Here is a 24,639-nt window from a genome sequence, read left to right on the forward strand (position 1 = left end):
TTGAAGGAGTTAAATGCCACAAGAGGTCGCCATTCATTTAAGTTTCTTTCTACCTCTCTTTTCTGCATACGGCAGACAGATTATATAATAATATATTATACCTGCACGATTTACATACCGGTACCTTGTTGCCCAAGTTACATTTGTCATTGTAACTTCCTGAAACAAATTACTTCAATCACCATTGTTTCCCTTTCCAATCAGACACATTTCTTTAAAAATACTGAAAAATTAAAAACTGATTTGATTTATTTAATTATTTAATTGCATTTCTTTTACAGCAATACCTGCTCGATAGAAACAATCTGACATGTTTCCCATTTCTCCACAATGCATAACAAATTTGCACACAATGTTAAAAGACAAACTTTTTTATTCGATTTACCTTTATGCAAGACCATATAGATCTATTTCATTAACATCACACTTATTTAGTACATTTTAAACATTGCATAAGATCATATAGAAGTGATGTATGTGGTGATATGATAATCTTAGTTATCAACATAACTCATTCAGATTCAGAGATGACTCATTCATTCCCTCCAATTACAAGTGTGACCATCTTCAATCATGCATTACAGTGGTCTGGTTAATGATTAACTATTTATCAAAATAAACTGGGCACTTACAAGATATTAGGCTACATATTTGATAAGTTCATGAATTTAATGAATTGATCAAAGCCAAATGGTTAATGAAACAACCTCTTTCTGGAGGTAATAGCTGCTGAAATCATGGAATTACAAAACCTCGAGTAGACCTACATCAAATTATACGGTTACAACAGCATAACTAAATACAAAACACTTAAATCTCATTGCAACTGGGCTCACGGAGACACTAAATAAGTGCCTTTCTTCAGAGCAGACAGCTAAATTATATCATTTAAAATTACCAACACTATACTATCACAAAGGGGAAAACAGGATTGTCTGAAACGCTTGGAGGTTGACGAAATGGATTGAGTGAATTCACACAGATTAACAAGTCAACTGGTCAAAAGGGTACCCATGTGGAGTTCAGAGTGCTTGGTGCCATTTCTGTGGTCAAAGAAGTCAGACTATGTTAAGTTGTGTAAGGGAGTGCAAGACACAGTATATTTGGAAGGCTTCAGAATACTATAGCAAATGTAAACATAGCCTAGCACTGGCAGGAAATTCACTCTTTTTTGATTGAACCTCTTTGCAGATCTCAGATTTCGCACTTTAAAAGCCCTTGTGTGTATATATTTATATATAAAACATGCATCCATACTTTTGTCCCCAAAAATATAAAATTGTGTTTTTGAATCAAGTGTGTATTTGTGAGTGAAAGGAGGTTTGTGTGTCACTAACAAGTCTGTATATGTACATGTGCCAGCAATAAGAAAGAAGAGGAAAAAAAATCACTCATCCCTGACACAAAGAACAATGTGGAGAATATACATAGACATTGGATTTTGGTCATTGGGAAGAAGGCAACACTATAAACAATTATTTAGTGAATTAAATATCCAACCAGTCGAAATCACACTTCAAACCTGAAATTACTTTCTATAAAAAGTGTCCTAAATTGCAGTATTTACACACATTACACGCTTGAAAGCATTGTGCACAGTGTTCTTCCCACTGTAGTGCTTGTAATGCTGTGTATGAAATCTACACAAGTCTAAATGCTTTTGAAGAATGTATCACACTGGAGGAAAAATACACGTTTTGTACGTAACAGTCAACTTCTTAGCCAGCCAAGGTATAGTTATTTGATTATCAAAAGATGTTCCAGGCATGTTGTCAGTGAAAGAAACCATATTCAGCACCAAACACTTTAATCCTAACTTACAAATCTCAATAGGTCGTAAAATCCTGTACAAACAATGCAAAACAGAAGTTAACATGGTCAAAAAATGTCTAGCTTTTAAAGATCCAGTATAAACAACTTCTATTTGAAGTTGTGTTCTCTATACAGTGTACAAAACGTGCAGTTTAAGAGTTAAATATCAATATTGGTCTTAGATTATTTACATCAACAACCTATGGATATGAACAAATATTCCTTCACCACCGCTTTCAAAGACAATTGCAATCCCCAAACCTTCAGGTAAAATAATTTCTGCTTGGAAATCAAGAAAAGAGATGTTCCCCAACAGATGTTCACTCTAATGCACAAAGTAAACTAGGTTAGGAAAACTTGGAAGTCAGTGGGAAAACAAAGACAACATTATCTCTTAGGATGTTTTTTCCTAACCATTTAATTTTACAAAAAGAAAAGTAAGCTTCTTATCATACTTCATAGGACCTTGTGATGTTTGGGAAAAAAAATAATCACAATTTCACATTAGAAATTAGATAATTAGATTTTGGACAGTTCAGTGTAATTATGTGAACACAGGGAAGTTTAAGGTGTAGAAATCCAAGATTTAAGGTTAAATCTGTGATGTCATCAACTGGGAAACCTGAGTGCTACTAAACTGACAATTGGTATGAAACCAGTGGCTGCAAAGTACTGTAAGTCTTCTGCCATGTGTGCTTCAAAACATTTCAGAATAATTTGTTCCTCAAAAGTATTTAGATTTCTATGAGCTTATTTTATTTTGTAATTGCCCAAGAATGATTGTGACAGGGGACATGAAAAACTTGTCTAGAAGTTATTGTATCATTACCAAAATGCTATGTCCTACCATATCCCTCCCTCACGCCACTACTGATAGATCAGCATACCATTTATTTTTTTCTCCATAATTTTCAACTCTGTAAACTGTGATTGTCTGAAGACTTACATTGCTAGCTATCAACTCACATTTCCTTCTTGCCTCATTGAAAGCATGGCTATAGTTGCGTCACCAGTGGCAACACTGTCAACATTGTGATGTTCGGTGTGTGAATTGTTTAACCTGATTTATACTTGGTTGCGTGCCAGTGTCATGCACCCAACAATAGCCGTCTACAAGCTCACAGTAACGTGTCTTGCTGGGATGCTTTGTTAGTTATTAAAGTGTTTTGGTTGTAAGCTATCAAAGTCTTGGTATGGTTGCAAAGCTGAAACTTTATGAGTCATGCCCTTCTGTAATTTCCATAGAGTTATATATAAACTAGAGAGCGGAAAACCCCACCCCCACTGCATTACAATGGTAGTTGCTCACTGGCGTTTGAAGCACCCGGAAGAACATTCTACTTCCGCATTTTCTTGATTTTGGCACTAACATTTGGTGTCTAGGCACCCGTGTGATGACAATAAATGAGTTATATCGTTTGTGTTCGCAAAGAGCTAAGTTACAGCTGTGTTTGTCCTGCTATTCCTGCAACAGATAGTTCTTTCTCAAATCTGTGGGTGGCAGTGGCCATATTTGACTTAATCTTTTAACTTGAAAGATCAAAGTTTTTTGCATTCTGTTTTACCTTGTTTTACTTTTGCCAGGCCACCATTCTAAGTAAGAATTAGTTCGTAATGACCTCCGGGGTAAAATAAAGGTCAAACAAAGTAGAAATTGTACACACCACCCGATGCCTGCAAGAACTGCATGCGTAACATAGAGGAACTCGCGACAATGGTGCACAACTAAGTAAACATCAGCAAGCCTTACAGTCACTGGATATGATGCAAAAAACATTAGCCTAAAAGCATTTAAAAAATGAAATAATGAATAATAAAAAATCAATCTACAGTTTTCTAATGTTGGAGATTGGTTGTTGCATGTTCAAATTTAATTGAACTGTCCAAGATCTTCAGAATCAACAGATTTGTTCTGTTCTGTTTTAGAGTGTACTTGCCCTTAAATGGCCCTTACTCATGTGATAAATCCACAATTCCCTTCTTGATATCTAAATTCCGTAGAGTGAGTGAGTGAGTGAGATAGTGGGTGTGTGTGTACGTTTAATACTTTTGAGTTTTAAAGACCATAATGATCCCTTACAAGACCTTTGAGTTGGAGTACATACTGTAAGTATTAACTCAATAGAAGACCCTGAGTGAATCATTGGCCTTGTATGAAGATGGCCATATGTTATAGCATAAAACATAATTCCTTATTTTTTTTGTTGAAGAAAGAAAACCTTAAAAAAATGTAGAGAAAACAAAAGTCCAGTTTTACTGTACAGGCACAAAAAGTCAGTAAACAGACTATTTACATCACAAAATAAAAAATAAAATTGAGGGAAAACACAAACGAATGTACACCCCTGCTCACTAAAATCTCCATTACGCCCAACGTTCTTGCACGTGGATGATATGTTTGCATCGTAACACCTGGAGCTCATAATACAGAGTCCTGTCTTCACATACGGGAACCCCTCTCCTGAAGAATCTGTGGGGATAAAAGGCAGTCAGTCAGATAAAGACAGTCAGTCAGTCAGTCACTTAAACACCAATTTTTGGGGGGCACGGTGGCACAGTTGGTAGTGCTGTCGCCTCACAGCTAGAAGATCCTGGGTTCGATTCCCGCTGGGGACGCTGTGGGCACTGGCGGCGTGTTCCCTCCTCCGCGTCATCAGTGCCCATACCCGAGGCGGGGGTTGGCGATAGGGCCTTTCTGTGTGGAGTTTGCATGTTCTCCCCGTGTCCCCTAGGGTAGATACCCTCACAAAAACATGCCGTAATCCTGGTCTCTAAAACTACCTCCCCCTGGCCAGCCGGGGCGCCTGATGGAGGGGAAAGGAACTGGTCGGAATAACGTGTCCCTTCCACGCGCTACGTCCGGCCGGGGAAATTCCCCTCTGTCAGGTGAAAAGAAGCAGCTTGGACTCCTCATGCATAGAAGGAGGCATGAGGTCAGTCCACTGCCCCCCCCAGGTTGGCAGAGGAAGTGTAGCGCCCAGGATTACATTAGATAATTGGCACTGGGTGAAAAGAAAAACTGGTTACAAAATCGTGGGATAAAAAAAAAAAAAAAACACCAATTTGGACACTGGACATTTTCAAAATTTGTCAGAAACAGCACATCTAGAAGCTCACAAATGCTTTGCAAATTGAAACGTCTTATGAACTTGTAGATTGGCGAGTTGAAATTTTTCAATGTTCACGTCTATGCTTGATTTGCACGATTCCAAGCCACCAATTTGCAATTACTACATCGTAATGGTTAGTTAAGTCTTGTGTGTACTAAAGCCCATCTAGTAATGGTTGTGTACGTGTGAGACACATCTACTCTCTGTTCCATTCTGAAGTGCTTTACTGAAAGCAATTTCTCACTGGCCCCAGGCCCCAGTTTGCTTGGCTACAATTTGCTTGGTGAAGAGTCCCCCACAAGTGAATTCCTAAAGAAATCTTTTAACCTGGTCACTGAAACGCACTCCTGCAGCATTGCATCTGCTCTAATCCTAACAGCACACATGCATAAATGATCACTCGCTCTACATGCAGGCTCAAACAAACACTAAATGTGGAGAGAGGGTGGGTGTGGGTGGATACTGGATGCCAAGAAAAGGACATTTACAAAGCTTTTGCTAGACTATTTGTCTGCGCATGCAGAGCTGCGTTTGGTGTCAACTGTCAATTCTCAAAAAGTGAAAGCTTTGACAGATTTGGTCAAACTTGGCTAGTTGCAGTACTAAAACCTGCAACTAAGCATACTTTTATGTCACCTTAGAAGATTGTGAATTCCCGGATAGAGGAAGGGAAACTCATCTGCTTAGCTACAGGTTAAGGACAAATGGGAGCCTATAAAAGCAGATGATTACTCTCCAGATCACAAAGCTGTAAACATCGGACAAAAGGTTGTATTTACTATTTACACAACTTAAGGTGGCTGGAGGGGCTTTTCACATCAGGTTTCACAGACTGTGTTACCTGCTTTTATTGGCTTTTTGCCTCCAAGTGGTGGACCTAAAACTTGATCCAAACATCAATTGAGTAAGTTAACACTTGTAAAATAAGTAAATTATGTCCAATTAAAAGCCCCCCACACCCATGTAAACCAACCTTTACTAAAGGTCAAAAGTGAAAAGGCAAATAGGGTCAGATAGGCTTGAAAAGGGAAGGTGGGATGAAAGGACTGGAGGTATGGGGCAGTAAGAGAGCAGTTGAGCGCTCACCATTGAGTCACAAAGTGCTCAGTCTCTAATCAGTCATATATTTCATAATCCGTCTCCTCATCCTCTCTCTGAGCAACATGCAGCATGCAGACAGCACAGAAGACAAGAAATGCAAGAATGGAAATGAACGGTGTAAATGTTAGGGAGTGAGGGGACAGAGTAAAATAAAGTAAAACCAATGGATTAGTGTGTTCAGACTTGGAGGGGTGGTTGAAATGTTCACGCTACGTCGCTACAACGGCATCGATGCATTTCTCAAACAAATATCCGGCAAAGGCTGGACAGAGTATTCAGAAACAACCAATCAGAATAAATATCACTTGTCACTTGTTTTTGTGGGCCTATAGAGTAGAGCATTTACCGGACCTCAAATACATATTCTGAAATATTAGAATATTTCACTTTGGATAATGGGCCCCCATCAATATCTGCCTTACTAATACTCTTAAAATGTAGCACAAAGTAACCTCTAATGTCACATACTGTACTCTTTGAATTTTGTATAAAAGACTGTTTTGCTAATCTTAATCTCTCAACCAGCATAATCATTAAATAGTTCACATTTGAACCTTAATCCACTCCTGTGTGTTGCCCGTGAGGAATGGGGACCTACAGATGGGATGGCAGTTTAATTCCCAAGGCCGTGTCTGGTCCTTTGTTCCCAAAGCTCTTGGACAGAATGAGAGGCCTTGGTAATAGCACTGCTACGCTAATCCTCCAGACCAGTGCTCTCATGGTCCTCATGGATTACAATGTTTAGACTCTTACATTTTGGGTCACATCTAACATGTCATAAATCTTAAAGCTGGGTTAATGCCATTAGACTTGGTCTTTGACAGCAAAAAGGACATTCAAAATCTGCTGCTCTGTTCCTGAGGGGTTTTGGTCTTCGACTGATGAGAATACTGATCATGGTTACTAAAGGCTAATTAATGCTACTTAGCTAGTTTACACTTTTAACTAATTTTGAGTTTAAACCCTTTTCTCTACAAGTGAAGAAGCCAGTCTCGTCTTACTGCAGTAGCCACAAAGCACTCTTTCATACAGACTTTCCATCAATAAACCAGCGGTACTTATCACTGCCCCATGGGTCAGTGTTCATCAGTCCAGTGCATTTAACACAGACCATCATTGACAGATGTTTGCCATGGATGGATTTTAAAACAGCTGTACAAGCACACATAAATGCATGCACACACACGCACAAACTCAATTACACACACACAGGCTCACCTTAGCCTTCTCACTGGGCTCACTGTTTGTTCCGTAGGATTGGTTGTGCAGCTCCTTGGAGACTACACACAAGAACTCAGACTGGTCCTCGTTTCCGTAGTTGTAAGAGGAGCCTATGCTGACCAGCTGGAGAAAGGAGAGAAGAGCAGAGAAGAACAATTAACCTCTGAGACGTAATAGGGACAAAAACTTGCCTACTCGTGCGAGAGGACTGAATGGAAAGAGACACCGGAAACTAGTGGATAAAAGCATGAACAAGGGATAAATAGATAGAGGGTCTAAAAAAGTTAAAAGGAGACTTAAGGCAGTAGAGCAAAATGCACTAAGTGAGAATATAAAGAAGATCCCAATGTTAACTGTCAGAATGAAATTCAATCATGTTTATTTCAATCTGGGAAAGCAGCAATCCAGCAAGCAGGGCTTAAAGCCAAAAACAATCCCAAGACTGAAAATGTTTTTTTTGCAAATCTGCACTGATCTCATTAAATGACCCATATGAGATCCTCAGGACTGAAATCAGTCCCCAGGACTGAGAACTTTAAGACCTGAGCAAGTTTGGTTTACACACCAAGATGAAACATCAGGAATACAAATGGGGACGTGTCAATTTTGCAAGGCAAAATGAGACAACAAGACATAAATAAGAGATATTGCAAAGTAACAAATTGAGAGCATGTGGTTCTAAAAAAAAAGAAGGTAGTAGCTCAATTGTAGTAGTATATATTATAGACAAAACAAATTGTATCGATAGATAGTTGGAAAAATAATTCAAGTGCATGCCATGGACCCAGGCAGCCACAGGGAACAACATGCTATTTGGGGAAAATAAATAAAAACGTAAACTGGTGGGTTAGGGCTGCCTAACAATCTGACTCACTATATAACCGAATTGCTTTTTCTTAACATTCCTCTGAAGAGAACCTCTGTAGAAATGTCTCTAATTATTTCACCGTGATCCAGAGCTCTACTGGTTTTCAATATAGCTTAATAATCTCTCCGCACAGGCTAATTTAGACCAGGGACACCAGGCCGTTTAAATTATCTATTAACCAAAAGTGGCTTTCTCAAGAGTTTTGAGAATTTGAGCCTAAAACTACCCAAATAAACATACAAAGCACTTATTTAGAGCTGAACTGCAGTTTGTGATGGTGACTCATTTTGTTCCATGTTGTACATAACGTTTGAATGTAATCATCCTGTCCGTACACAGACAAACATGTCTGTGGCAAGACTTGTCTATGGAATGTTTTTAATTGAGAAATAAATGAAACATACATTTAATTATTTCATTATACTGTATATAAGTAGTCCCTCACATCGTCAGACACTGCATTAGGTCGACGTTTCGGTCGCTTAGACCCATAATAAATCCATGAATGATGCAGACGCAGGTCGGACGTCAACTTGACGCCTTCCGAACGCAATGTGCTCAGTGGAGCCCCAGGCAGGCGTAATGCTTTTTCTCTGAAGTAGGCCAATGAGATATACACTGTATGTACGATGTTGTGTTCACACTAGCCGTGACAAAGCAGCAAGCTACAGTACAAGTCAATTTCAATGGAAGCCAGTGGCATGATAAAAAATGCCCCCCTACTCAGCACACCATTGATGTGGTGAAGCATCAACCGATCATGTTTTTGTTTCAACATTTGCACTAGACCTATCTCTCTGCACAATAAATTCTTGCTTCATTTCGTAAGTTGAAGAAAAAAATAACGTTAACCAGGTTAGCTAGCTACATTAAAACTAACTATGGATACCTACAGTAAATGTTTCTGTTCCCCTTCAACTGGCCAAATATAAGTTTAAGAAGGGTCTCTTAAAAAGAAAAAGATAAGTGCATGCTCACATTGAGTTAACAGAATATCATGCAAACAAGACGCATAATAGATGCAGTTGGAAAAAAGAAAAAGTGTCGGATAAACAGAACAATCCTTCCATATTAACTGCTTTTAACTCTGGTGACTGTGTGTGTGTGTGTGTGTGTGTGTGTGTGTGTGTTACACGTACAGCACATCCAGGTGTGCAAGTTCAGACATGTAGCAGCTCATTAAACCACTCTTGCTAAAGGCTTGTTGTTTGTTGAGAGAACCTGCATTAGAAGCGCAATGTACGCTTACTAAATACTTGCTTAGCACAAACAAAAAGACACAGTAATAATGAGGAATAGTGATGTTGATATCAACTCACTAGCTCATCTCTTCCACTCTCTTCCACCAACAATGTATCAGGGCTGCATGGAGGCAAAGTTGTGACACAGGTCCAGTCCCCAGACTCCCCACAATATTCAATGTTCTTTCACAGCCGTCGGACCTGAACAGACAGCTCACATGCTATAGATTCCTCTGGGTAAGAGCATCAGGATCAGTGTTAATTTAACTCATGTTCCACTGTTAAGGGTAACGTGAGTTTAGTTGGCTGTTCTGATCTGGTCCATAGTGTTGGAAGGAGATCTCCTTAAAGGAGAATTCCATACTAAAAGGCTTTCTTACCTTTCTTTGTAGTTGTTACATCCCCATCAAAGAGGTCCAGGTGTTATTTTGTGCAAAAGCTCCTTATTGGCCATTTCCCCTACCATAAGCCCAAAATGAATTGCATTGAATTGAATTGAATGGGATGTATGGGGTGTTGTGCTAATTTGCTTATTTCCATCGCTCAAAATTATATATTTTTTTGTATATATCCTCTCTTCATAATGTAAATAATAACCCAAGCGGCACACTTTACTACTTATTTCGATGGAAATAAGCGAATTAGCACAACACCCCATACATCCCATTCAATTCAATGCAATTCATTTAGGGCTTATGGTAGGGGAAATAGCCAATAAGGAGCTTTTGCACAAAATAACACCTGGACCTATTTGATGGGGACGTAACAACTACAAAGAAAGGTAAGAAAGCCTTTTAGTATGGAATTCTCCTTTAACGCCATGTAACCTTTCAGCCGTTGCCCGCACACCTCCGATAGCACTGCCTCTCAACTTTAGTTAAAAAATAATATATATATACTGTATATATATATATATATAAAGAATTAAAGATACACTATATACTCAACAACACAACGTTTTTATAGTTTATGGTTTTATTCAAGGTTTTTATGTTGAAAGCCTTACTTTGCTTGGCACCAATACAGTATTTTCTGGCCAACAAGAGTATTCTAGACGTGAGGTGGGGGGGTTCAATGTTCCCACTTAGGAAAGTAGGCTTTCAAACATCTTAACAGTCTTTGTTTTGGCGAGTAGCGAAAAGCTTTTTTTTTTTTTTTTTTTTTTTACAGACGAGAGGCTGTGCAGCCTGCTCCGCCACGGGCAACGGCTGAAAAGTAACATAGTGTTAAGGAGAACTCATAACGCTATGGATCAGAGTTATCTTTACTACTTCACAACAACTCTATACTGTCCTGTGGATGCAAAACAGGGCTGAACAACTAGTTAAACCTTCTACATGTACACAGTGTGTAAAAATAAAGTTTAATGTTTATACTCATGCTCAGGATAAACTAAAGCAACACAAAGTATACCATTTACACACCACTAAACAATGTATTTTTTCCCCCTACTCCCTCAAGTACCGTTTTAACTTGGCCCAATAGTATTGTTGGGGAACCCGGGAGGCCACAGAGCCACTGGTTGGCCCTGAAAGCAAGGCAGTAGGTCAACTATGCTCATCCCTTTGGATGACTGAGTTGGCTGCTGAGCTTGAGCTTTGCATAAGGAAATGGGCTTTACTATCTGACCTGTGTAAGGAGATTAGTGAGGTTTCAGCTCTGGTGTGAGAGTCAGTGATCTCTCATCCCTGAAGGGAAAGTTGACACAAACGAGACAAAATCTCTAAATTGAGTGCTTTCCGTTTCAGTGGAATTAGGCCCTTTAGTGGGTTTTCTCATGGAAAACTAAATTTCAGTATCTAACATAGAATCTAGTTGAATTTGGCTGAATTACATTGTAAAAATGCAGAATAGCTCAATATTGTAGATATACAACAATGAAGTTCTTCACTAGCTGGATTGAACTGTGAATAGGGTATGAGAAAAAGGAGAAAGAAAGACAAGAAAAAGGTGTTCCATTATTCCTGTCCCAGTGGTGAAGTAAACATTAATGCCACAAAGATTTTATAAATAAAAACATAATAGAAAGATGGCCAGCAGTGTGTTCAAGGTGGGACACACAATGGCCAAATGGGGTGTGTGCGAGTGTAGACAGACGACATGGGGACCATGCAGTGACCAGCCCATGGACAGTAAATTTGTGGGACACACCTCTCCGCTGTTGTTTGGCAAAGCCGACTCCTCTCCCTTCACCTCCCTTGACACAATCAGCAGATACTCTGACTGGTGGGCCCGCCCGTAACCTATACTGACAAGCTGCAACAACCAATGAAAGCGTGGACATCGAGAAAGAATGAGGCTTGCTTTCGTTTTGAAACTCATGTTCAATATTTAGGATTAGATTTTCAGGTCAGTGTGAGGACAGCAGAGGGAACAGGCGGAGCACATGAAAGGTGGACTGCTGCTACTGTGTGTGTGTGTGTGTGTGTGTGTGTGTGTGTGTGTGTGTGTGTGTGTATGTGTGTGTGTGTGTGTGTGTGTGTGTGTGTGTTCCTCCGTAGGGAGAGGTTGTACCTGCTCAAACTTCCAACCATCTGACATGGTGGACACCATCTGTGTCAGTTCCTCTTCCTGGCACTGCAGCACCCGGTACACATGCTTCACCGGGGCCTGGCGAGAGGAGGGAGGTGAAACAAGGAGGTGAAAAAAATGGAAAACGAAGGCAGTATAGCTTCTTAAAGCAACACAGAAATGGTACAGTTTGTGAGCAATCTTCCTAAGCAGCTTGCTATAGCAAAAGACTGAAATAGGAAACAAAATACTCCAAAACAGAAAAGTGTTAAATTCCTGTACAGCTACAATATTACATAATAAAGCCTTTCTGCTTACATTTAGTGGGCAATATCCTGAGTGTTAATTTAACACAAATGTAAACAAATGGACCAAGTAGCATTTTACTGTCAGTCAAAACACAATTGTATTAAATGTAAGAGCAGGGAACCACTGGGGCACCTTTTACACACCTGTGATGTTTTGCAATCGCGTTCCCTGATCTTGTCCTTTATGAGCTTTATTAGCGATGTGATGTTGTAGAATTCTGCTTCTTCTAGCACGCCTGAATGTCAAGTGAAATGGGAGACAAGATTAACATTGTTGCTGTTGAGTTACAATTGTGTATGTCTAAAACTGTTATTTTTCATAAAGACAGCCTGATGAAGGCCGCATAGGCGAAAACGTTGCCGTTTCCCTATTCAAGTTTTTTCCACTGCATTTGAAGACGGTGTGCAGGCGTTTGTTCTTTTTCATTACATCAGGCACTTAACTCTCTCCTACGCACCTGTAGGTGTGCAAAAGCCTTGCTTTTTAACTCGATTCACGCCAGCATTAATTAATCCCTCGATAGCCTATTGCCAAGGCTTTTATCGCACGTAACACTTATAAAACCGGATGTTACAATGACAAACTGCTGTGTGTGGTGTCATGCCCGGATGTTGTTGTCTCGGTCAGTGTTGGAAAAACCCGACCGAGAGTGTCAGCCCGCCTGCTACAGCCCGTTGAAAACCCTTGTATTCACCAGAAACGGCCACCTCAATAAAGCAATAAGCCACGAGAGGTCTCAGGTTACCAGTATTTTACAATGGCTGGGAGGCGTAGGTATGCGCCCTCTCAGCCATTGTAAAATACCTGCTAAGCTGGGGCCTCGAGTGGATTATTGCTTTTCTACAAACAAACCTCATAAAACTATTAAATTCACAAAAGTAGCTACGCTTTGCGAGCCACACACTTCCTTGTTTTGCTCGGCAAGTAGACTATGTGACGGGAGAATAGCGCTTGATGTCTTTACGGGGCTGCCTGGAGCCACACAATCACAGTCATATGAGTGCGGGCGGTGCTTACACGCCCGCACGGCCAGCATGTGTAAGGCAATCAAGTGCTCCCCTTCCCCAGTACAGCTACAAGGCTGCAGGATGATACAAAGTGATTGAAGGTGTGGATTAACTGTGAAATTTACAACGGTCACGTGACGGTAACCAGCCAATCAGAATCATGTATTGGGATTAATCGTTTTAGAATGTCCTTTCTGAGATACATGAGAATACAGGCCTTATAATGGAAGTGGATGCGCACGCATCTTCAAAATGGCGGCAGCCAGTGTCCCACTTTGTGTTGATGCGGGTAGCAACATTAGCTAGTGATACGATCGGATTAATAGATGGATTAAAGAAGCCCTCAAAAACGAGAGTCTCTCGTTTGGCGGGCTAGGGTACTAATTTAAACCTTTGTGTTCCTTATTTCTGGCGGAATAAATCCATATTGGACACACAGACGTGCGTGTACGCGTGTCATGAATGCTAACAGTGGAGGTGCAAAGGATTGGTATAAGGCCTTGGCATACATATTCATGCCATGTTCTGTGGGCAACCTTACCTTCCTCTGCCAAGTCCCTGTTCAGCACCAGTTTACCATGCCGCAAGTAGTTCAGCAACGGCCCAAAGTACATGGGGTCTCTGTCTATGAGATAGGCACCAGTTTCATCCTTAGGAGGCAAAAAAAGATGATAAAATTTGGATCAACCAAAGCATACACATCCTTCAAAAAGACTTAAAAAATCTGGAAGTCAAATCAATACAGCACCAAAACAAAACGGATCTAACAAAGCTGCGTAATAAACACTACTGTGCAGAATGCGGCGCAAAACCCTGCGTATATTCTGGCCCAAGACCATCTCAAACAATAACCTCCTCAACATCACCCAACAAGATGGCATGCGCTCTGCACTGCATAATCAATAAACGTAGTTGGACCTGGATTGGCCATGTCCTCACAATTGATATCAACGCGATCCCAAAAGTCGCATTACACTGGACCCCAGAAGGCAAAAGAAAGGGAGGCCTAAAATGACACGGTGTAAGACGATAGAGAAGGAGCTCCAGCAACAACATCAGAGCTGGGGGACCATAGAGAAGATAGCCAAAGACAGATGCAAGTGGAGAAACTTTTTGCTGCCCTATGCATCAGCCGGCATAATGGGGACAAGTAAGAGTAAGAAAATGCTGAAATTACAATTCCATAAATGCATATTGTTAGTACTAGAAGACCTTAAGGCTAAGTTAATCCATGGATAGGCCTAGACTCACTTAAACACATTTAGGATTATTAAACTCGGTATCAGGGATCCAAAGCATACGAGTTATAAGGTCAACCACTGAGCTCATAATCTCAGCATGTGTCGAGTAGGCACATGCGTGCGTTGTGGTTTTGGAATAGCACTTCCCTATTCCCAAAGGTCTTGGGTCTGATCCTCATTCTTTCATAACCACTGGGTATTTCCCTATTTCTATAAGTAATGTGATTAGAAGATCTTGGTCTCATGGGAGGAAGAGGAGGGTAAAGCAATTAGAGCAGAACAGAAAGATTTGGAACAGCAGGCTGAATCCACTGAGGGAACCAGAAGGAAACATGGCTACCTTACCTTACCTTACAGCTAAAACAATTAGATCAGCCTGACCTACGTTGCCCAGCTAGTACACTAGAATAGGTAAAAGCTGCTCGTAGACTTCATACAGTAAGCCACGCACCGAGTTAACACCAAGCATGACAACCTACCTCAAACCCTAACCTAATCATAACCGCAAGCACGGAGCAGCGCATGTTCGAAAATAAGTTTCATACGAGGTTTGGAGGGCAGTATACTTCACCAAAACACGCTGCATTGGATTAAAAGAAAGGGGGCAATCTAGACAAATTAGCAGTCATTGTAAATGTCTCAATGTTAAAGAGAATATGGAGACCTACGTTCATGACCATTAAATACTTTAAATGGAGATATTATCCAGTGTTTGCTGGATATTTTAACTTAATTGATTTCTGGTTGCCTTCTTATGCCGCACCTCGCCTAAAACAACATCTCATTGAACTACGGTACACAAGGAAACAAGCATTGTTTTCATACATTTCCAGACCATGGCCAAAATCAAGCACACAGGTAATCCTTCACTGATATACAGAGGGCGACATTCACAGTTAGCCCTGTTCTACAAGCCATGGACCTTCAACTCAACACCACATTAATCTTTCCAATAATGAGAAAAGGTCCCAGAGCATTTTCTGTTGTAATGAATCTCTGAACTCTCCTGGTTGGCTGACCTCTTTTCATGTCAAAAAATACCCCACAGGCACCCAGAGGGATTCTATTCTAGTCATTTTGCTATGAGTCAGTTTCTTACACTTTCACTGATGTTTAAGCATACAATACAGGTGGCCCTACTAGGAGGATACAGTGGGGGGGGAAAGAATTACAGCAAGGCCAAAGCTGTACAGGTCACACAGTGACACGACATTCTATATCATGCTTCATTTCAACTCAAGGGCCGTCTGATTTTCTTTACACAGTGCTAGCATGGCTGTTCTGACCCACGTGGGACATTTCAAAATTTGGCAAGACATTCCTTCATTGCAGCAATCACTTATGATTACCAGTAATATGAAAGATACTATACACATTGTACACACTTATTTGTAAATTTGTTCATTTAAATTAATGCATTTACATTCCAGCGTTAATGGAAATTGTAAAATATCAGTTTCCCAATTGATTGTGACCATCTTTTCACCAGTTGTGGAGTGATGATTTCCAACAGAGTATATTGGCCAGTGGTCACTTCGACTAGTATGGTCATTCGCAAACCATCTTCCATACAAACAGTTGACGGATGCATGGTTGTTAACTTGTTAGTCGGAGGTGAGGTAATTTACTCTCGCTAGTAAATTATGGAAAACAAGTGGCCTTTCTAAACATGTTTAGCCTAGAATAGAAATAAAGTGTCCTCTGCACTTGTGTAAACTTAAGAGAGGAAGGGTCCATTCACCCATGTGCTATGGTGAACCTATAGAGCTGGTCTCCTAGGTCAGAGGTTCTCAATTTTTGGCTTAGGGACCCCCAGAAATGCAATTGGCCTCGCAACCCCTGCCCCGCCCCAATACAAGTTGGCCGCTAGTCCGCTACAACAACCTTAATAGAGAAAATACATCATAAATACTGCCAAAATTCTGCCAAAAAGACAAACATCAATAATGTCCAACTCAAATATACAGCAACAGACACCACACTTGGGGTGATGGAGACCCCGATTTAGGCTAGTGCAGTAATTGACTGGCTTGGATGTGGACCCAAACACACAAAGGAGACCGTTTTAAATGAAAAACAAGAGACCATGTCTCTTGTTCTCCATCTCTCTCTGGGGGCCGGGGACAGGGATCTCTGAACAACAGCCAGGAGGTGCGTGTGTGGGTGGAGATAATAGGAAGAGGACCATGGGAATATAGGTAACCAGGAGTGGAGGATACGAGCAAGGAAGACATGGGTTTAGAGTCGGGACTAGGAAGGGGTTGAAAACTAAGCGTTTAACTTTGTTTATTAATTTCTTTCCTCAGTGTCATCGCAAAGACAATTACCAAGCACAACCCAACATACAGTAGAAAGTACATACCGTATTGTATTACATCTTGCCAAGAATGTTACAAAAGTTATCAAGTGCTTGGAATTTATGCAAAGGCAACTGGGGAATGCCAAACACAAGACAGTACAGAACTTGGCATTAGCCTCAAAAAGTGTCCCAGACAGTTCTCAGTTTGAATATTACAAATCCCAGTCTAATTACACAGATAACACGTGTTACAGGTGTGAGGTGTCAAATGAATTTCCACAAGAGGGGTCGATACTAAATTTTCTGAAAGGCTTTCTTTGGTCCAATGAGTGCAATCATGGACTCACGGACAGGCAGACTGGTCAATTTACAATTTAGGCATTTAGCAGATGCTCTTAATTACAGTAACCAAGGACAACACAAGGTACATTAAATTCTGTTCATTGAAACTATAAACACTATAGGATTAAGGATGCCAGGTCAATAATGACCTGGCATCTGTCTACATAACAGTATCTGGTCTTCATATTATGAGAAAAGTGGAGAACATAATAGGCTAATAATAATTCAGTTCATTATGAGATTATGGCGGGTCAAATTAGACTATGGCGGACTGCCAGGGTTTACTACTGTGCGGTGGCGTTGGGGGAGGGGGACATGGTCAGGTGCCAGTGTATAGTCTGTATACATATTTCTATGAGGAGAGAAGAAAAACAAATCCGCCCAGAGCAGAATAAATTGTTTACATGCAAGGACAGCGAGAACGACTGCATTCATTAACATTGGAGCAGAAGAAAAGCAGCGTCCGGGTGCTTACTCTCGAGTGTCCTGTGTTTTAATGGAGAAGCCATAAAAACATCTTAGATATAAGGTATAGAGCACCTAAGTCTGACGTCAATATCGGTAGAGGGCGCAAATCCACAGGTTCATGTACTTTTTATTTGCATTATAATTCCCATAGGGGGATTTTTGATCGCCTCATATAAGAACTGTGTTTGAAAAATAAACATGTCATCCCGGCCGCTTCACTCATATGGATATGAAGAATCAACTGGCTGAGAGAAAATGCTAATGTTAATGCTACTGAATTAGTTAAATTATCGCTAGAAGCAGACTGCAACAGTCAGTCACTCATATGATGATACATGATATGATACATTATGATACAAACGATACAGACACCTCCCTGACAATAACGCCGAGACAGCTTGTTTATTTTTGGACCACAACGCTTATAGTAGACGATATTAAGATCACCCCATGTTATTCTCCATAGAGAAATTACTTCCGTGAACCAGGGGAATCAAAGGGATGAGCGAGTTACGTCAGGACTTCAGTGCTCTATAGTAAACGGAAGTGAATAGCAACAAATGTTTCTATTGTGAAACAGATTGTGAATATTGATAGACAAAGCTGATACATTACAACCACACACACACACACTAAATGAACAGAAAATCACACACACACACACACACACACACAGACCACACACGGCAAAAGTGTCTCCCAAAACAAGACACACTGATGAACCCTTATTGTAACCAAGACCATGGTTATCAAAAACCTATACGTTGAAAAACCACAAGAAGTTGATGGAAACAAGGAAGCCTTTAGTAGCAGACTGTCCATTGTAAAGTTCAATGTAAATGGTCCATTAATGTGAGGTTGAAGTCTGAGAACATAATTTAATTAGCAAGATAGCCGAGTGCCTAGAGGTAAAAATTAAATCACCAAAGTTAGGCTATAGCATGACAGGTTCTTTGAATTAGGTTAATTCTTTATGGAAGTTCCATGACAGTCAAGACTTTACATCACAAGTTAAAAAAGGAAGGGGGAAAAAGGCCAGCTTACTTTATATTCAAATAAAGAACATTTCTTGAAGTGAATTTGAGCTATTTGGTAATTTCAGCACAGCTGGTTACATGCTGTATACTCAAAAGAGCTCATCTACCAAATGGTTGACATGGACAACTTTGGGTTTTTTCAACCACGGTTGATGTTTTAGGTTGGTTATTAGAGAAAGTAAAAGATGAGTGAAACCACCTGATTAAACTATCTTGGTGAAACACACACATGCACCTAGCTTATACCTAATAAGGTAGCCCTGGATCAAAGTATGTCTAAATTTTTTCCATTTACTGCTTTCTCTCGTTTTAGCGATTTTCACATTTGTTTGACAGGGGGCTTGGGCATTCTGGGCTGGCAAGTGACTAAATATGTATTTATTTTACTACATCATCACTGTGGCAGAATTATGTATCGTTAAGTTTCTAACTTTCTATCTCTTTACATGCTTGCGTGTTGCGGCTGGTCTGACTCTGAACAATGTGTAGTCACTGTAGAGTAGTAGACTAAAGGGCTGTTCATACCAAGCACTAAAACGCCATTGTTTTTTACCACTGTTGTTTGTGGTGTGCTCTGCTATCCACTTTAGTTTGAACTAACTCATTTATTTATTAGTTCTAAACTTCTAAAGTGTAGCAATGTCAGAAAACGCTGAAACACTGAAAAGGTGTAACCATAACCCATGAAAACCACCTGATTAAACTATCTTGGTGAAACACACATGCACCTAGCCTATACCTAATAAGGTATTGGTGACAGATGATGGCCCTGGATCAAAGTATGTCTAAATATGAGCAAATTCAAGGAGGACTACAGATAACTGCTGACTGACAGAGGGGGAATGTAAACACTGTCTAATTAGGATGGTGGGCTTCAGTTCAGAGAGGAAAGCTTTGCTGTATAACCTAATCATTCTCCCCCACACACACACAATACATATCCGCCCCGCAGGAAATACCAGTGGCCCACCCTTCAAGCACATGGAAATCCAATAAGGCACTCCAGATACATGAACCTTGTAAGTCAGATATACCCTTTGTTCCAAAGTTAAACATCATAGCACTTTAGCTACTGGATAATACTGTGAAAAATACACTTTTTGTACACTGAGCTTTCATAAGTCATTGCACAAATTTAATTATTATTACCGTCTACAACTACATCAGAAAGAAACTGGTATGACTACACTGCCCAAACTTTCATCGCAAGCAACATCCAACAGTATGATTGGTCTGATCTTAGTGATCAATTCACTAATACAGTATATTGTTGTCACATATTTTAACTGTACACAAGACACAAGGCAAAAAATACCACTTTTTTGATCACCATGTGAAAGGTTTCCAATCAGCAAATGTGTACAGGCCATGAATAAAAAGAATGGAACCCTTATTAATGGCAGCCGCCTTCACCTTGGCTGAGCTTGAATATAAGCACCCTGCAGACACAAGCCTGAAAGATGCTGCAGTAGATCTTCCCTAGTCACATGACTGTAGTTACTTAGTCTAGCCAAGTGGAAGTCCCTCAGGAGTACAAGTAGTAATGGCATAGTCAAATAGGCCTCTGTCTTCTAAATAATACACCCATCACATCACGGCTACATTATGTGAAACCATCTCCACTCCCATTTCAAATTATATTTAAAACTTAAAAGTGTCAATTTAAAACTTTCCTATGTGTGTGACTGAGAGCACATGCAGTACAAACACAGACCAGTTTGCAGGACACACACACCAACAATACATTTAGCTGAACATTTTATGACATACAAATGTTGCAGGCAATAAATGAACAACTCGATTTGGAAGACGCCTAAAAGCTTTCCCTTCATGAGTAGTTGAGTACCAGGACTAGGCTAGGCTGGCAAGCAGGAAATCACTGCTGTCCAGTCCTGCCAAGCAGGAAATCACTGCTGCTGTCCACTTTTGTCCAGCGCTTTCTTTGGGCAGGGCACCAGCCATATAGCATTGAGAATCAAATGGGAGGCCCCCCCCCTCCCATTTGATTCTCAATGCTATATGGCTGGGAGAGAGAGAGAGAGAGAGGCACGCACAACCTAAAATATTTACTCTACTTGACGAATCATCAGTCATCAGGAGGTCCCAAGTTCCAGCTGGCGACACAGTTTGGAAATATGATGATGGGGCCTCCTGAACAGGCTAGCTTTTGTAAATGTTAGTGGCCTTATAGACAACAATGAGCCTGGAGTTGCCCCCTGGTTTGCCAGTGGCACTCTGGAGTGTTGTGCTGAGAAGGAGCCGTTTGGAGGCGGTGGTGAAGGAGATGATATCACCTTTAAATATTTACGTTGTCTCCCACAGTGTGCTCAGGCATGACATACAACGGAAACCCAGGACTGCACTAAATGTGCCTGCATTTCTCACTCGCCCCTCAGAGACAAGCTTCTCAGGCATCAAATGGATAAGAATATGAAAATAATTAGATGCGAAAGGAACAATAATTCTATGCGATGGAATCCTTGAAAAATTTATACAGCTCTCGAGAGCTGAATCTCCACTTGAATGAACCTGGGTTTGTTTGAGAAGAGATGTCCACTATTACACATTTGATTTGTTTTTTACGTCCGGATACCCCGTCCAGGACAGGCTTCAGATGCGCCTCCGCAGGAGACTTGGCTCAGATTAAGGACTGCTGTACATCTGTTTGTTATAGTCCAGAATAGTCCTTTTCTTTAGCACCACTTTTATCAATAGTAATGACAGCTAATGCTATTGGCATTTCAAAAAATGTGAACCATAAACAATTGCGGAAATAAACCCCTTATCTAAACTAGAGATTTATCTTTAACTGTCATCGGTTCCGACAGTCCTGTGATGTGAGTGCACTTTCTCCCTGGCCTTCCACAATGTGCAAAACAGACTTCACATCAACAACATGAATAATGCAGTCCTCCTCAAGAGTCCTCCTGAAACACATCGGACTGCATGACTGAAGTGAGCCACACATTTCCTCGGCTGGGAAACGCAATACTGCGTTTGCCAAAAAACAGAGCAATCAATCTTCTGACTTCCTGGTCATGTGCAAGGGTAGCCATATATATGTACATAGTGTAGGTTTCATGTACAGTGTGTGACAAAGATAGTAAACATTTAATCAAAAATATCATGATATATTACAAATTTGTAATCGTCTTAAAAAGTCAAATTTTAGATGTGCAAATAATACCAACAATATTCAATCCATGGTCAATTCTCATTACTCAGGGAAGATGGATGGGTGGTATAAAGTATAAAAAAATACAATGGACCAAGTACAGGGCATCATAGGAGAGTATGCCATAAAAAATACAAGCCGATTAATCAGAGATCAGGATATTTGCATGAAAATATGAACCACGATAAGGCCTACGCTGTGGTGAAGACTAAAACAATATGGGCATAAATGGATTGGTGTAATATCCAATAATGAACCATCCAACATAGAAAAACAAAATGTAGACACTATGGGGCTACTTCACATAATCCCAGTACTGGTGGTCCAAAGCTGTTACTGGCAGCTGGATGAACAGAGAGGGGCCCGATTCCTGCCCTATGCAGCCATTCAAGGAAGATGGGTGACATCATCCCTTGGCCGTCAGCAGCACTTCACCCCACTTGGCACTCTTCTGGGATCTCCATAGAAGCAGCTTATTGCTGACCAACCAGGCAGCGCAAGACAGCACAGGCATTATTCCATATCAAAGGGCGGAACTTTCTACCGTAACCGCCACCCTCAAATAACAAAGTTTATTATTAAATTCCCATCTGTTTGATAGTGGCTTAGGCTACTTACTAAGTTACTATATACCCGACGGTGCAAAACCACTGACTATACTAACAATGTCTTGCATTACTGACTTTTGACACGGAATAGATGTTTAGTGGCCTTGCAAGAGGAAAGTTAGCAACTACAGTAGCAACTTGCACTTTTCAAGTCACATACTGGTAAAATCAAAAGAGCACTACACTATTTAGTTTAAGCCCACCAGTTGTTCAAAACTCGGCAACGAAATATACAATAATTTAACAAAGTCATAACGTTGGTTAGGGGAGCTCCAGTATAATGACATGACAATGAGATACCAAATCCCGTCATGAGGAGACTGTCGGAATCTATAGTTAGCTTAGCTGAACGCTAGCTAGCTACAAAGAATGCAAGCTAACGCCACTCAACTGCACAAGAGAAACGCAAAGACAACTTTTTACGGAATTACACAACTAGTGGAAAAAAAACAGAACGACCAAGTAGTGTCCAATTGGTTTAATCAAAAGTGAACGAAATGTAACGACTGTATATATTTTAAGAATTTTAAGTTTTAAAGCAGTAAGCTAGCTAGCTTAGCATACCTTGTCGGAGTCGAGCTCGGGGTCAGCCTGGCTCAGTCTGTACAGAAATGATTTGGGGTCTCGGCACAGCGTCTGTCTGGTGGTCAGAAAGTAGGTTCCTCCGACGTTCAGGCGAATCCATTTGGATGCGGCGACACTGCCGAGCGCCTGTGTTCTCTCTCCCGGGGAAGAAGGAGACAAACATCTCCGATAAACGGAGCCACTGCTTGTTTCGGAGCTGTTTTCTGCCATCCCTCTCCTCCTCAGCTCTGTGTGTGACAGTTGTGACTCGTGAGAGAGCTGAGCGGACAGGAAATGTTCCTCTGCTGCTGCTGCTGCTGCACTGTCTGAGTGAGAGTGAGAGCCCGACACTTCATGCAAAGCACCGTGTATTCCCCTTCCCTTCGTCGATTCATGCAAAACTAGAATAAAAAGATCAAGGATGGTATAACGACGTCACAAACAGGTTGTGACCTATGGTTGAGAGACTCAGAGCTGTGGTAGTAGGCCTACATACAGTATGTTATGCGTTTGAGTCTGGTGCGAGTGCGACACCGTGGTAGAGAAGTTGTCTCTAGTCTTCACACGACCAAAAAAAAGGACAAAGTCGACATAATTTGTTACAATTGAAAAATAGTATTCGTTATTCGTATTCCCAAAAACATGGCCACACCACCTTCACCTCCGGTGTGTGGTTTTCATCGGATAGTACTTAAAATAATATAACATAATATAATACTTAAAGCACTATTAAAACCATCATGGACGAGCCGGACGAGCCCTGCCCGGCTGTGGCTGTTCCCATGGCATGCAGTGTCCGACAAATAAGTTAGTGACAGTGTGAGCCTCAGGTTACGGTTTGAGGCACTGCCACTTGTGTGACATCACAAACAAATCCTTGGTGTCGATCATGGTCGATTGCAGTCAACGTGCACAGCAGGGTGCCAGCTCTAACAGACACGCCCACTCGCACTGAGTGGGCACTATAGGACATCTGGGCACCTCGATGTAAATTTTCTCAAAATATTTGAAATGTTGTTTAAATTGTAAAGTATACATGATGTGAACATGCAAGGTGCAGTATTATAATCAGATTGAATTACTAATCACTTTTTTGATCATCATGTGAAAGGTTTCCAATCAGCAAATGTGTACAGGCCACGAATAAAAAGAATGGAACCCTTATTAATGGCAGCCGCCTTTACCTTGGCTCAGCTTGAATACACTGAGTGGGCACTATAGGACATCTGGGCACCTCGACGTAAAATTGGCTATTTTCTCAAAATATTTGAAATTTTGTTTAAATTGTAAAGTATACATGATGTGAACATGCAAGGTGCATTATTATAATCAGATTTAATTGTATGCTTCAACTTCTTGTTCATGGCCAATAATGATTGGATAGCTACAGGTTTTGTAGCAATTTGGAGAAGAAATATTAGACCTTAATAGTACCGAATTATCTGCTTCAATGTAGTGTTCCAGTTCCAATTTGGTCTGCTCACCCCTCACTTGTTAATCCTGTATATCCTGTGCGTTCTCACTCCTGATTATAGGAAATTGGTACCCCGACTGAATAGCAATTTTCTGTTTACTAAAACAAACAAAAATCCCTTCCCTCCTTTTAACGTCTGTAACATTTCACCAATCAAAATAGGACTTCTAAAGACAAAAGTTATATACCCTTAAATCAATGACAAAAAATAAATTCCCCAAAACATATCACTAGTCACTAGTCCCATTTAT

At 40.6% G+C, this 24,639-nt stretch overlaps 1 protein-coding gene across 2 annotated transcripts; it reads right to left on the reverse strand.

The window, feature by feature from the left end:
- Positions 1-355: 355 nt before the first annotated feature.
- Positions 356-23,250, reverse strand: kctd5b (potassium channel tetramerization domain containing 5b). 2 transcript variants are annotated; one of them, XM_083788067.1, is made up of 7 exons: positions 22,915-23,250; positions 13,722-13,830; positions 12,317-12,408; positions 11,868-11,963; positions 11,505-11,609; positions 7,242-7,367; positions 356-4,282 (listed from the first exon to the last, which is right to left on the reverse strand). In XM_083788067.1, the coding sequence occupies exons 1-7, from the start codon at positions 23,143-23,145 to the stop codon at positions 4,253-4,255; spliced, it is 789 nt and encodes a 262-aa protein (XP_083644193.1). In that variant the 5' UTR covers positions 23,146-23,250; the 3' UTR covers positions 356-4,252. The 2 variants fall into 2 exon arrangements, with proteins under 2 accessions (XP_083644193.1, XP_083644194.1); XM_083788068.1 differs by lacking the exon at positions 11,505-11,609.
- Positions 23,251-24,639: the final 1,389 nt, after the last annotated feature.

The sequence above is a fragment of the Protomyctophum parallelum genome (genome assembly GCF_964188405.1).
Source record: "Protomyctophum parallelum genome assembly, chromosome: 17".
Taxonomy (NCBI): Eukaryota; Metazoa; Chordata; class Actinopteri; order Myctophiformes; family Myctophidae; genus Protomyctophum; species Protomyctophum parallelum.

Excerpts from the sequence above, each read along its gene's own strand:
- kctd5b (XM_083788067.1), bottom strand. The coding sequence starts at position 23,145 with ATGGCAGAAAACAGCTCCGAAACAAGCAGTGGCTCCGTTTATCGGAGA. Across the intron at positions 11,610-11,867 it reads ATGGTTGGAAGTTTGAGCAG|CTTGTCAGTATAGGTTACGG; the intron begins GTACAACCTCTC and ends TGGTTGTTGCAG. Across the intron at positions 4,283-7,241 it reads AGCCCAGTGAGAAGGCTAAG|ATTCTTCAGGAGAGGGGTTC; the intron begins GTGAGCCTGTGT and ends TTATCCCCACAG.